This window comes from Cannabis sativa, chromosome 5 (genome assembly GCF_029168945.1).
Source record: "Cannabis sativa cultivar Pink pepper isolate KNU-18-1 chromosome 5, ASM2916894v1, whole genome shotgun sequence".
NCBI lineage: Eukaryota > Viridiplantae > Streptophyta > Magnoliopsida > Rosales > Cannabaceae > Cannabis > Cannabis sativa.
Genome location: NC_083605.1, coordinates 41,560,063 through 41,572,499, shown reverse-complemented (window position 1 = coordinate 41,572,499; position 12,437 = coordinate 41,560,063). Strand labels below are relative to the sequence as shown.

The 12,437-nt window shown below is 29.5% G+C and overlaps 3 protein-coding genes across 3 annotated transcripts; 2 read left to right on the top strand and 1 right to left on the bottom strand.

The window, feature by feature from the left end:
• Positions 1–4,298: 4,298 nt before the first annotated feature.
• On the top strand, positions 4,299–8,310 carry LOC133038337 (uncharacterized). Its single transcript, XM_061116460.1, has 12 exons — positions 4,299–4,595; positions 5,219–5,224; positions 5,332–5,541; positions 5,714–6,208; positions 6,290–6,730; positions 6,822–6,914; positions 7,042–7,230; positions 7,336–7,620; positions 7,723–7,788; positions 7,892–8,002; positions 8,099–8,210; positions 8,303–8,310. The coding sequence occupies exons 1-12, from the start codon at positions 4,299–4,301 to the stop codon at positions 8,308–8,310; spliced, it is 2,313 nt and encodes a 770-aa protein (XP_060972443.1).
• Positions 5,646–9,548, top strand: LOC133037908 (uncharacterized). Its single transcript, XM_061115670.1, has 5 exons — positions 5,646–7,620; positions 7,723–7,788; positions 7,892–8,458; positions 8,553–9,073; positions 9,172–9,548. Exons 3-5 carry the CDS (start codon positions 8,411–8,413, stop codon positions 9,356–9,358), a joined length of 756 nt encoding a protein of 251 aa, XP_060971653.1. The 5' UTR covers positions 5,646–7,620; positions 7,723–7,788; positions 7,892–8,410; the 3' UTR covers positions 9,359–9,548.
• Positions 9,549–9,641: 93 nt separating this feature from the next.
• LOC133037907 (uncharacterized) lies at positions 9,642–11,154 on the bottom strand. The gene is made up of 2 exons (XM_061115669.1): positions 10,545–11,154; positions 9,642–10,457 (listed from the first exon to the last, which is right to left on the bottom strand). The coding sequence occupies exons 1-2, from the start codon at positions 10,986–10,988 to the stop codon at positions 10,002–10,004; spliced, it is 900 nt and encodes a 299-aa protein (XP_060971652.1). The 5' UTR covers positions 10,989–11,154; the 3' UTR covers positions 9,642–10,001.
• Between the last annotated feature and the right edge of the window lie 1,283 nt (positions 11,155–12,437).

Below are 12,437 nucleotides of genomic sequence, written 5' to 3'. Positions count from 1 at the left end.
TAACAAACCATGGTTAATGGTTCTAGCTTTTCTTAAGATTTTGATTAGGTCATCCATGAATCTAGTAATGATTTACATTAAGTACCCAACCATTACATCATTCTGAAATTGTATTACCATAGAAGGATTTAGGCAACGACTAGTAACTAATCATCAATATGCAACTCGAAATTTATGGGGAGGTAAGTTTGGATATAATTCAAAAATCAATTTAATGATCTTTGAACTGCATATCTACTAACTATTTCTCCATCCCTATCAGTTCGCAAGATCTTTAACCATTTACCTTAATGGTTTTAACCATTGCTAGAAATTAATGAAATTTTTCAAACATTTCAAATTTCTTTGGTAAAAGGTATAATCTAGAGTAATCGTTTTAAGAATACAACGAAAAAACTCATATCCACCCCTGAATGTACATCCATCGGCGAATGAGATGAACTACTTGCAGTGGATATAGGCATATTATCTCTTGGAGAGATTGATCTTGTCAAATCCACTATGAACAAGATACAAATGCCATAGATTAAGAAAAATAGTAGTGTCTTTTGATGACATAGGTTTAGTTACATTAAAGAGTTCTTAGAATACTGCAAGTGGATCCTGGTCACAGAATACCTAACTCATATTCCATACAGTTTGAATCCATTAATAAAAGATGGATATTAAACACTTGAGAGAGTGTAACTGTATTGTATTCTGGAATTAGAAATATAAGAAAATTTCTATTTGGAATCTAAAATTAAAGTCAAAGACTTAAATTTATACCAAATATAATGAGTAATTCTTTCTTGGACCACCACTACTAATTTAAACTCTAAGTCAGATTTGCCCATACAAGTAGGAGATTTCTAAGATTGAGGATTTATATCAATTGGGAATAGAATTTCGGGATTATAATCATATGCGTCATTTAATTTCTTAAGAGAAAATATAGAATGACATGAAATGATTTATAGACCATTCATCCAATGATAAGTTTTGAAGCTAATTCGAAATGAATAAGCTAAGAGGAATTAGGATAATTTCGTTTATAAATAAGAATCCAACGATGCTTCGATTAGCGAAAGACAAAGTAATCTTATTTATGTAATCTTCTTGTTTCATATTGTAAAAATACTAGTCTAAGGTGTCATCAATTGATGAACAGCTAGATGTTGGATATACATTATTTATCTTTCGAGATCTTACACTATTATGAATGTCTAATGGTGAAAATCCATTAGGGATTTATCTCATTAGAAAAACAAACATGTTAGACCAACAATGAAGATTCGAAATTAAACTACAACTTAATAACAGAAAATAACATGGTTCAATATAAATTCATACACAATTCAGAAATTATAAGCATATAGCAAGTAGGAATGATAAGTGAAAATACTAAAACATACAATCCTAAATAATTTCCAAGGTTTTCAACAAACTGATACACTGTCCCGGTAGGCGAGAGTCAAAGCATCATTTATTGAATAGAGTTGTCAGCTCATCTAAAATAGAAACCATTCTAGCAACCTTTTATTCGATCAAAATAAGAATCCAACGTTGTCCCGGTAGGCGAGAGTCAAGGTTATTCTCATTTCATGAGCCTCTACCATTGTTTCATGTTTCATAAGTTTATCTCTAAGTAGTCACCGTAGGGGAGAGTCTAATAGAGACGAAAACTTACAAAACACTTATCAAATGAAATCTTACGGTGTTAAATGCGTTCAACGAATAACCATCCATAGGGGGACGAAGTCTAGCGTCTCGAGGTTATATTGAAAACATTTAACTTTTGTAAGACCAACAATGGAGATCGAATACTTAATAATAATCAAGCTCATCATTTAAAGTGAGTTGTATTTTCTTTGATTCTCTTTATTTATTCTATTTATTTTAAATATATATTTATTTAATTAAAATTTCCAATTTAGAATGAAAAATTCCAAATATAAATTTTAATTTAATATTTAGAAATTTTACTTAGATGGATATGAAAATAACATGAATTATTTCCATCTTAGTAATAATTTCCAATAAATATTTAGAAAAATATTCAATTTAAGTTGTTACAAAATTAATTTAAATTAATTTACAACTCAAATTTAATTTTCTATAAATATATATTGCATTTCGAAAAATTAAAGTATATAAGAATACAATTTTTGAAAAATCAAATTAAAATAAAAAATAAATCCTGGAAAAATTATTCTAATTTAATGTTGGCCCAAAATTAATTAATAAAATTAATTTACAACAAAAAATATAATTTTCCTATTTAATTAAATATATAAGAAAAAATTTCAAATATTTAAGTATGATGATGAAAATCAACTTAAATATTAATTTTCTATTTAATTAAATACACTAGAAAAATACTTCAAGCAAAAATATCATCTATCTAGATTTTCCTTTGACTAATTAATTCAATTTCTAATAATATACTTTAATTCAATTTATTTTAAATTAATCAATAAATGAAAAAAATCATTGATTTAAGTTGATCCAAGAATTAATTAAAATAAATAATTAATTTACAACTTAATCTATTTTTCAAGATAAAATTCGAAATTCTAGCATTTAAGAAATGCAATTTCGAAAATTGATTAATAAAATAAAGAAAAAATATATTTGAAAATTATTTAAATTTAGTTGAAAAATAAATTTCAACTAAAAATAATTTTCTATTTAATTAAATGTCATGAAAAAGAAATAGTTAAGTATCATGATGAAAATCAACTTAGATATTTAATTTTTCAAATTAATTAAATGTATTAAATTCAAGAAATAAATAATTAAGTGTAGAGAAGGCTTAATTATTAATCTCTAGTTTAATACTAGGAAAAATATACTTAAAATAAATTGTACCAAAATTAATTATATAAATAATTAATTTCACAATATATAATATTTTCCTATTTAATATTAGAAATAATAAGTAGTCTAGAAATAACTATCTAGAAAATATCTTATTTGACTAAGTATCTTTTCCACAAAATTTGAAAAAAATCTAATTTAAGTTGTATTAGAAAAAATCTAGAACTTAAATATTTTCAAATTTAAATTTAATTAAATCTCAAAAATTAAGTTGTAACCACTTAATTTAAAAATATTCCATTTTAAGTTAATATTCGAAAAGATATTAACTTAAAAAATATCTAAAGAATCTTAATAACCAATGCCTAAAATTCCTCAACTTAATTTTGAAATTTGAAATTCAAAAGATATTCAGATTTAAGTTGGTTAGTTGAAGATAACTAAATATCAACTTAAATAGGAATATTTAATGAAAAATTTAAATTAAGTTCCAGAAAGAATCTAGATGGTTATAATTCTATATTTATTTAAATACAAGAAAATACATATAGTTTAGCTTAGAATAAAGAATTCTTTAAACTATAATTTTCTTAAATTAATTTCAAAATAAATGAAATTAATTATGTTGCTAATCAATTTTATTAGGTTAAACTAGTGTAATTAACCTAGTACAGTTGTTCAAATCAGGCAAACGGGCCTTCACAATTGGGGTAGTTTGTGTGAGGGGGTGTTGGGTTCAGTATGTCGTACCCACTTCTATGGCTCCCAACTCTCACACAAGGCCCAAAAGAGAGGAATTTAACCTTAATAAGAACAACTGTTATTAATTGAATAGGCCCAAAAACTAAATGGGCCTAAATAAATTCTATCAAAAACTATGATAATTTATTTTAGCAACATTAACCTATATGCATCTATAATAAAATTAAACACATAGGCTCACACATGAAATTTCAACCAACCTAAATTTCATTTCAAAAAAAAAAAGGAAAATTTACATTCCAGTACTTTAATTGCATTCTTTTTACAAAAATATGGTGCTGTCATTTATATATGATAATGTACCGTTTTTTATACCGTTATCAATTTAATTCAATTTTTTATTTTTTTTAAATAACTGGATGGGACGTGTGATGTGTGATGACGTCATCACATCACGTCCTGCACGTCTTCCATGTTGCAGTGTTCAACTGTTCACGCGCCACTTTTTTTGCATGTGTAATTCAAATTATGGACGGTTTTAGAGGATTGTAATCATTTATTTTTATTTTTATATTCTATTTTACCATTTTTATGGTTTTTTAAGTGTTTGTATAAAAGGAAAGTAAGTTTGTTTTATAAATATTCATTTTGAGCTTTTCTTTTCTCTGTTTTCGTTTTATACAGAGTATAGGGGTTAGGGTTTCTTCTTCTTGGGGTGTTTTTTTTGTGTTAGCAAGAGAGTTTGAGTGCATCATTTTCGTTTATTGCCTTGTTATTATCATCTGTAAACCTAAAAAATGGTTAAAACTCGTTCCTCAATTTCTCCTTCGCATTCTGTAAAGGTAGCTGCTGATAAGAAGAAAATGGAAAATGTCTCCGATGATGGAGATCGTGATGATTCTGATCGTTCTGGTGGTTCTGGTGGATCATCGGATGGTAGCCGTGGCTCGGCATTGCAAAAGAGAAAAAGAGTTGTTGATAAAGTGAAGAATGAAGATGTTCGAAATGTGAAAAAGATGAAGCAAGTTGCTGAAGATTTGCCTGAGGATTATGATAGTGAAGACTTGGAGGTTGAAGTTCGTAATGATTTGAAGGTATTTTTATGATTTTTAATTTTTTATTTGGTTGTATTGGGTTTACGATTTTTAGGGGTTTAATTTATTTTTAGATTTTATAGTTTATTGTTTTATGTTTTTAAATGTTTTTGATGTTTGTTTGTAATATTTTTTTTGGTTTATATTGTAGTCGGTTTTTATTTGTGGTTTTTTGGGTGTTGTTTTTATTTTGTTATTTTTCATGATGTTTGTAATCTATTTTGTTGATTATAGGTTTGATTATTTGTTTTTAGGTTACTGTTTATGTGTTTTTTTGGTTTATTTGTTAATTTGTTTCGATTTTGTTTATTTAGGTTATGTTTAAGTTTATTTTGTTTTATTTCTGTATGGTTATGGTTTATTTTTGGGTTTTAGATTTTTGATGGGTATTTTTCTTGTTTACTATGGAAAGTTTTGGCTTACAAATATATTTTCTGTTTTTGTTTATTATAGGGTTTGATTATTTATTTTTAGGTTATTGTTATTGATTTTTTAGTTTATTTGTTAATTTTTTTTCGATTTTGTTTATTTAGGTTTATGTTTAAGCTTACTGGTTTATTTTTGTATGTTTATGGTTTATTATAGTTTTTTAGGTATTGATGTGTATTTTTTTTTGTTTACAGTGGAAAGTATTGGTTTACAAATTTAAATGATTATTGTATCATGTGAAGTTGTTTATTGATGCTTATTTTTAGTTTAATGTGTGGATTTCTTTGTATATCATTTTCTTTTACAGGAATGGGATTTATATTTCAAGCCTGGTGAAAAGATTCAGGGAAAAGTGATGTTATTCCCTAATCAGGATAACATTGTTGTCAAAAATATTAATTCCAAGTTGACTAAAGATCAACGTAAGTTGTTTCGTGATACTTGTTTTGGTTATTTTTTGGATAGCCATCCTGTTGGTTTTCAGTCTCAATTAGTTCATAATGCCTTACATAGGGAGGTATATCAGAAAAATGAAAAAGAAATGTGGTTTAAGTTTGGTGATGAGAATTTCAGATTCAGTTTAGCTGAGTTTCTTTGTTGTTTACGGTTTCTTGTGTGTTGGTGATGCCGATTTGAGTAAGTATACACACAGAGAAAATGCTTTTGTTGATAGATATTTTTGTGATCAGACAGTGACTGTTAGTGCTGTTGAGCATAGGTTTATGTATAGTGATTTCAAGTCAGATGAGTATGCTGTGAAGATGGTTGTTTTGTACCTTGTTACTAATTGTTTGATTAGTAGTGTTTACTCAAAAAAAGTTCCTGTTGAGATTTTGAACATAATTGGGGTTGATGAGTATGGTAGTTTTCCATGGGGTATACCAGTGTTTGAATTAACTTTGCACAATTTAAAGATTGGTCTGAGGGGTGTTATGAAGGGAAAAGGTGTTGCTAAGCCTCTTGCTAAGGTTAAAGGGAAACATTTGGAAAAGGGTCCTCGATCTTATAAACTTCCTGGTTTACCTTTTGCATTTTTGGTTTGGTTGTATGAAACCATTCCTTTGTGCTTGAAGGCAAAGTTTTGTTCCTATGATTCTGGTAAACCATATAGGTTTTGTAGATGGAAGAGTATTGGAAATCCTAATTCAAGTGAAGTTGAGAAGAAAGTTCTATCTTCAAATAAGGTATTTTTTATATTTTGTAAATTGTTTATTTGTTGTTTTTATTATATTTTGTAAACTAATTATTTTTTCTTGTTTTGCTAGCTGAAAGGAAAACATATTGTGCCTACTGAAAATGAAATAAAAGGTTTATTGGTGCTTACTGGAATGGAGTTTATTGGCCGAGAAGAGTCAGATGATGACTTTGATGATGTTCCATTCTCAAAGTTTAATGTTGATAGAGTTGGATCTTCTGGTGTACAGAAGGAGTTTACTGGTGGGTTTGATGTCGATGGTGTGATGCGTAAGATGAAGGAGTTTATTTCTAGGCAAAAGAAGACTGATGAGTCTATTGAAGTATTGAATAATGTGTTGGAGGGTAGATTCAAGGAGTTGCAGTTAAGTCTTCAGTCGTATATTGACTCAAAGATCAGTGAAGGCTTGGTTTTTTTTATGGAATTGAAGTTTAATGAGTTGAAGGAAGCTATTGAAAATGCAAAAATTTCTAAAGATGGAAATGATAGTCCTGATGAGAGCGATGGCAAGGTTTGATTATGTTTATTTTATTAGTTTATTAGATGTTTCTTTGTTTTTAAATATGTTATTTTGATTTTGTTGGTTTTTTTTTTGTTGCAAGAATGATGATTTAAATGATGTTGAAGTTTTTGATGTGAAAAGTCAAGATGCAATTGAAACTGTTGGACTCGATGAGAATATTCAATATACTCAGGTTATTCTTGTTTTGTAAACTAGTATATTGTTTTTTGTTTATTGAATATTTTTTGTTTTTTGAATATTTTTTATTTATGTTATTAATGTTTTTATTGTTTAATGGGTTTTTTTTTATTTTTTTGTAGGTTTTTAATGATGATGCTCCTTCATTTGATATTATGAGTTTTATTTCTAGTAAACCTGATTGGTTTACTGAAGAAAAAAAGAATACTGATAAATTGAATGATGAAGAACATGTTGTTGATGATCATGGCCTATTTAAGGATGTTGTTAAAAAATCTAAGGAGGATGAAGATGATGGTGGTGATGACCAGGCAAGTTTGTTTATTTTTTAGTTTTTTCATTATTTAGATGATTTGTTACTATGTTGTTTGTTGTCTCTGTCAAATGTTTTTTATGTTTGTTTTGTATATTTACAGGGTTTGGGGGGTGGTGATGCTGTTAAAGCTATTGGGTCAGATGGGACAAATAAAGACAATGTTGAGGGAAAGAATACTGAAGAAGCAAAAGATGTTGCAGATGGGAGTAATAAAGATAATGTTGAGGGCAGAGCAGTTGATGTAGATGCAAGTGTAAATGATGTTGAAGGTGTTTGTAGTAAGGGAAAGTTGTTTGATAGTCAAGGCCCTGAGGATAGTATCACTGTGTCTGCTTTGGAGATTATAAATGAAAAGATTGATGCCTATGAGGGAAGCATTAAAAAGGTTTGTCATTTTTTGTTTACTGTATACTTTTTTGTTTATTTAGTTTATTTTATATTTTGAATCATTTTGTCATGTTTAATTATTTTTATTTTTTGTTTTTAGGATAAGTCTTTAAATAAATTAGAGGCAACAAATGCTGATGTTTTATCTACCTATGGGTTGGACAAGGTTTGTTTACTTTTTTTTTTTATTCTTGATTATGTTCTGAGTATTGATTTTGGGTTTAATATGTTTACATATTTTTTGTTTTTTTTTTGCATGATATTTTAAGACTGATGTTGTTGGTGTTGAGAAGAAGCATGGTTCTCAAGAAAGCTTTTTTGTATCTAACATGGAGGTTGTTAATGATCATTTGGTTTCCTATGAAGACAGTTTGAAAAAGGTTTATTTTTATTTTGTTTATGTTATTTGGTAGTTTTTTTTTTTTTCTTTTCACTTACTTTTTTTTTTATTTGTTTGTAATTGTTTTGAATGCTAGGGAAAGTCTATAAAATTGGAGGAAGAAACTCCTACAGTTGGAAATAGAGAGAGGAAACCTAGTTCTGTATACAACAGTCCGTATGCCTCAGAATTTGGTTCAGGTAGTATTGGTAAACAAAAAGGTGGACGTCCTGGATCATGTGCTTTTGGATTTGGCTTTTTCAATGTGATTGATGATGTGCAAGCTAAATCTTTTGATCAGTGGTTTAAGATTGGGTTTAATGATAAAAACAAAGTGAAGAAGTTTAAAGAATGTCATAGGAAGCTTAAGGTTCCATTGGATTTTGTGGTTTGTCAAATTGATGATAAGATGTGGTTCTATGATTTGCTTACTGTTGGGAAGAACTTGTCATGCTCGGTTAGTGTGTTATTATATATTTTTTTTTTTTGTTTATTGTATACTTTTTCTGTATATTTGTTTATAACTTTGGATTGTTTTATGTTTATTGCAGCATATTGATGTTTGTTTCTACTATTTGAGAAAGAAGTTAAAGTATGACCAGTCTGTGAAAATTTCTGGTAATACTACTGATTCCTTCTTTGCTTCTCAAATTTTTGAATTATATAATGAGTTTGTTGCAAGTGGTGAAAATGTTGATTCGATTAAGAAGGATTCTAAGGCAGCTGCATACATAGCGGGTTTTTATATGTTATGCAATAAACCCTGGGCTGAGCTTGATTTCGTACTAATGCCTGTTAACGTGATTGTTCTTGCTCATTGGATATTGTGTATTCTTGACATTAAGATGAGATGCTTAAAAGTGTTGAATTCTATGAGGTTTGGGAGGTACAAGAACAACTCAGAGAGTTTTGTTCGTGCATTTGCTGTAATAATTCCTATCTTACTGTCACATGTTAATTTCTACGAGGGGAGAAAAGATATTGACAGGAGTAGTAAGCACTGGCAAGGTAAAAAAGATACTGATGCGTTTGATATTGTCGTGGTTGATAATTTGCCACAACAAGAGGATAGGTAACTATCTTTGTTTTTTTTTTTTATATTTATGATTCTATGTTATTGTTTATTTTTTGTTATTTGACAATTGCTATGGGTTTATTTTTGTGATGTAGTGATTGTGGTGTTTTTATCATAAAGTATGCTCATTTCTTTATGCATGGATTGATTGATAAGATTCCTAAGAAGTTGGACATTGCATTCACTCGTAAGAAGTTGTGTGTTGATCTGTTTGTTCATGCAAAGAAGAAGGAGTTGGGTGGGTACGAGTCTACTTCGGAGCATCCAGGAAGGATGCCATAGTTTTATGTAATAGAACAACATGTTGGAAACCTAGTTTACATTTTTTTGAACTTTATGTGTATTTTTATGTCATGTTGTTTTGTTTTTAGGTTTATGTTTGTGTTTGTTTAAGAAACTGTTTGGAACAGTAATATTTTAGGAGACTCTTGCCTATTTTAATTTTGAAGTAACCTTTTGGTTTACTGGCACAGTATGTTTGCAGTTTTTATGTTATGTATTTCTGTGAGACAATATGTTAATTTTTTGGATTTAGAAATTAGTTTTAGTGTTCTGGCTTTTTTTATGTGATTTTTGTTTAATTTTGTTTGATCTTATAAACCAATGACATTTCTGTATACCATTCTAAGTGGTATAAACCAATGTGATGGTTTATTAACCTTTAAAATGGTTGTAAATAAATTACAGTTAGTAACTGTTCATATATTTGGTAACTTGTTATTTTTAACATTTTATTTCATATAGAGGAGGAAAAAAAAAACTTACTTGAATCTAAGCGAATTGTAATCATTTTATTAAAAGTTTGTATTAATACATTGAAAAGCTTTATCAACTAACAATTATCATTGTAAATTGTTTTTGTATACTGTCTATTTAGTAACCATGTTTGATGGTTACCAACATTTATTCATTTTACCTCAGGATCTTATGATCTTTTTCTTTTTCTTGGTGGTTTTAGTACTGGGTCATTTTTACATGATCTTTTGTTGTGTCCTCTCTGGTGACATTGACCGCATACCACTTGTGCTTTTGCTTCAAGTCCATTTTTGTATCGTTGTTTCTTTGGTCTTCCGGCAGCTCTCTTATGTTTAGGTGGGAGGACTACAATATTTCTTATTAAATCTGGTATATTCCATGATGTTGCCTCACCTAATGGGAGTATACTGTCTTCATATGTTGCCATAAAAGCTTCTTTCGTGTAGTAGTATGAGCAATATTTGTAGCAAGACAGGTTCCTTTTGCTTAGTACAGCCATTGCATGAGAGCAAGGCATTTCATCATATTCAAATCGTTGGCAGCTGCATGTTTTATTCTCCAAGTTTACTATGTGAGATCTGTTGTTGTCGTGTACTTGGTATACCAGAAGGTTTGCTGTTTCAACCTGTATTAATCAAGTAAACGATTATTAAGTTTACAACAGAGTAAATATGTTTGTAAGGAATTTTTATTTTTCTGTATACATAATTACCTTGTACTTTAAACTCATATCTCTTTGTTTCTTTAATGTTTTTTCAGGTATTTTTGCCAGTGTTGTTGTAGTTTTTTGGGCTCTATTCTTGTTTTCCCAATACCATCTTTGCACCAATGAATGTAGGCATTCTAGTAGAGTTGCGATGGGTAGGTCTCTTACTGCTTTCAAGGCTGCATTGATCGATTCGGCAATATTTGATGTCATTGTTTTGTATCTCCTGTTCATGCCATATAGTCTTGTCCACTTTTCGACACCAATTTCATTCACCAAGTAATCTCTTATTCTTACATCTATATTGTCCAAGTCTTGCATGCTCTTTTCAAAATCTTCTATGTTGTAAGCTTTAGATGCACTATTAAATGCAATCTTGAGCTCATCACCTCCTTTTTTGAATTTCATTTTTATATTCTTCATCAAATGGTAACAACATACCCCATGCATTATATCTGGAAAGGTCTCTTTTACTGCTTTTAGTATACTCTCATGTCTATCTGATACGATGCATTGACCTTCTCTTTCGCCATAAGTTTCCTTTATTTTGTGAAGAAACCATTCCCAAGAGCTGTCATTTTCGGAATCTACTACTGCAAATGCAAGTGGGAATATATGTCTATTTGTATTTTGTGCACTTGCTATCAACAAAGTGCCTCCATGTTGGTTTGTCAAAAAGGTTCCATCTGTGACTATTATTGGTGTACAGTGTTGCCAACCTTTTATTGAAGCACCTACTGCAAAGTATAGATATTTGAATTTGTTATCTTCATCTGTTACTAGGTCTGTGATTGTTCCTGTTTCAAAAGTAACCAATTAGTTTATAGTATAAATTCCTATATAGCATATTAGTACTTTATGTTGACGAAGTATTTTATTACCTGGGTTTGATATTTGCATCATGTATAAAATTGATGGTATCTCACTGTATGATTCTTGTGGGCAGCGACGAGCATCCACAATTGCCTTTTCTCTAGCTCTCCATGCTTTTTGGTAAGATATAGAGACATTGTAATCATCTGCCATGTCATCCACAATTTCTGTTGGAGTGTAATCTCTTTTTGGGTTTACAAACTTGTTTTTTATAACCTTTCCAACCACGTTGCTTGTAGCTTGAGGATGGTCTCTAGAAGTGATGTCCAATGAACATGTATGAGTATGCTCTATTTTTCTTATGATAAACATGTCAGTCTTTCCATGTTTTGATGCTAAGAATGTCCAGTTGCAGTTATCATCAATACAGACTAGTTTATAGTCTAGTTTTGATGATCTTTTTACCTTGAAAGGTTGATTGTATCTTATTGAGTGAAGGCTTACTGCTTGTTGGAGGGTTTCCTTGTTTGCAAAAACTTGGCCAATGTGTATTTCAGCAACTTGAGGATTTAAAATTATTTGATTTTCTTCGGAGCTTTCTTCCATCGATATTTGAGTTTGTTCAATCACATAATCTGCCATCTTTGTTGCATATTCTGTTCTTGTTGGTAGCAGTTGCCTTGTTTGTAAACTAGTTTCCCCATTGTAGGTATAGTTTACTCTATCATTGTGTTCATTGTCGGTTGTGGATGTTGAGATGTTAACACAGATAGGATATTTGGTCTCATCATCATTTTTCCTTCGTATTTGTTCATAAAACTTGCATCCACTATCGTCTTTGATTCTTATTGGTGGTATGCCTTCAGTTACTTGAAATTGAAGATCAATCGTATATTTGTTTCTGTCCAAATTCAAAGCTTCGTATACTATGTGAGAAAGCTCATAATGTGAACAATCTGTTGGAATTAGTATACCTTCGACTTCATAATCAACGTATGTTGTTTTGTCAACCCAAGTTCCATTGTAAAAAAGAATCACTGTTCTAACATCCATATTCCTGCGTGATTTGTTTAGTTTAATCATGTT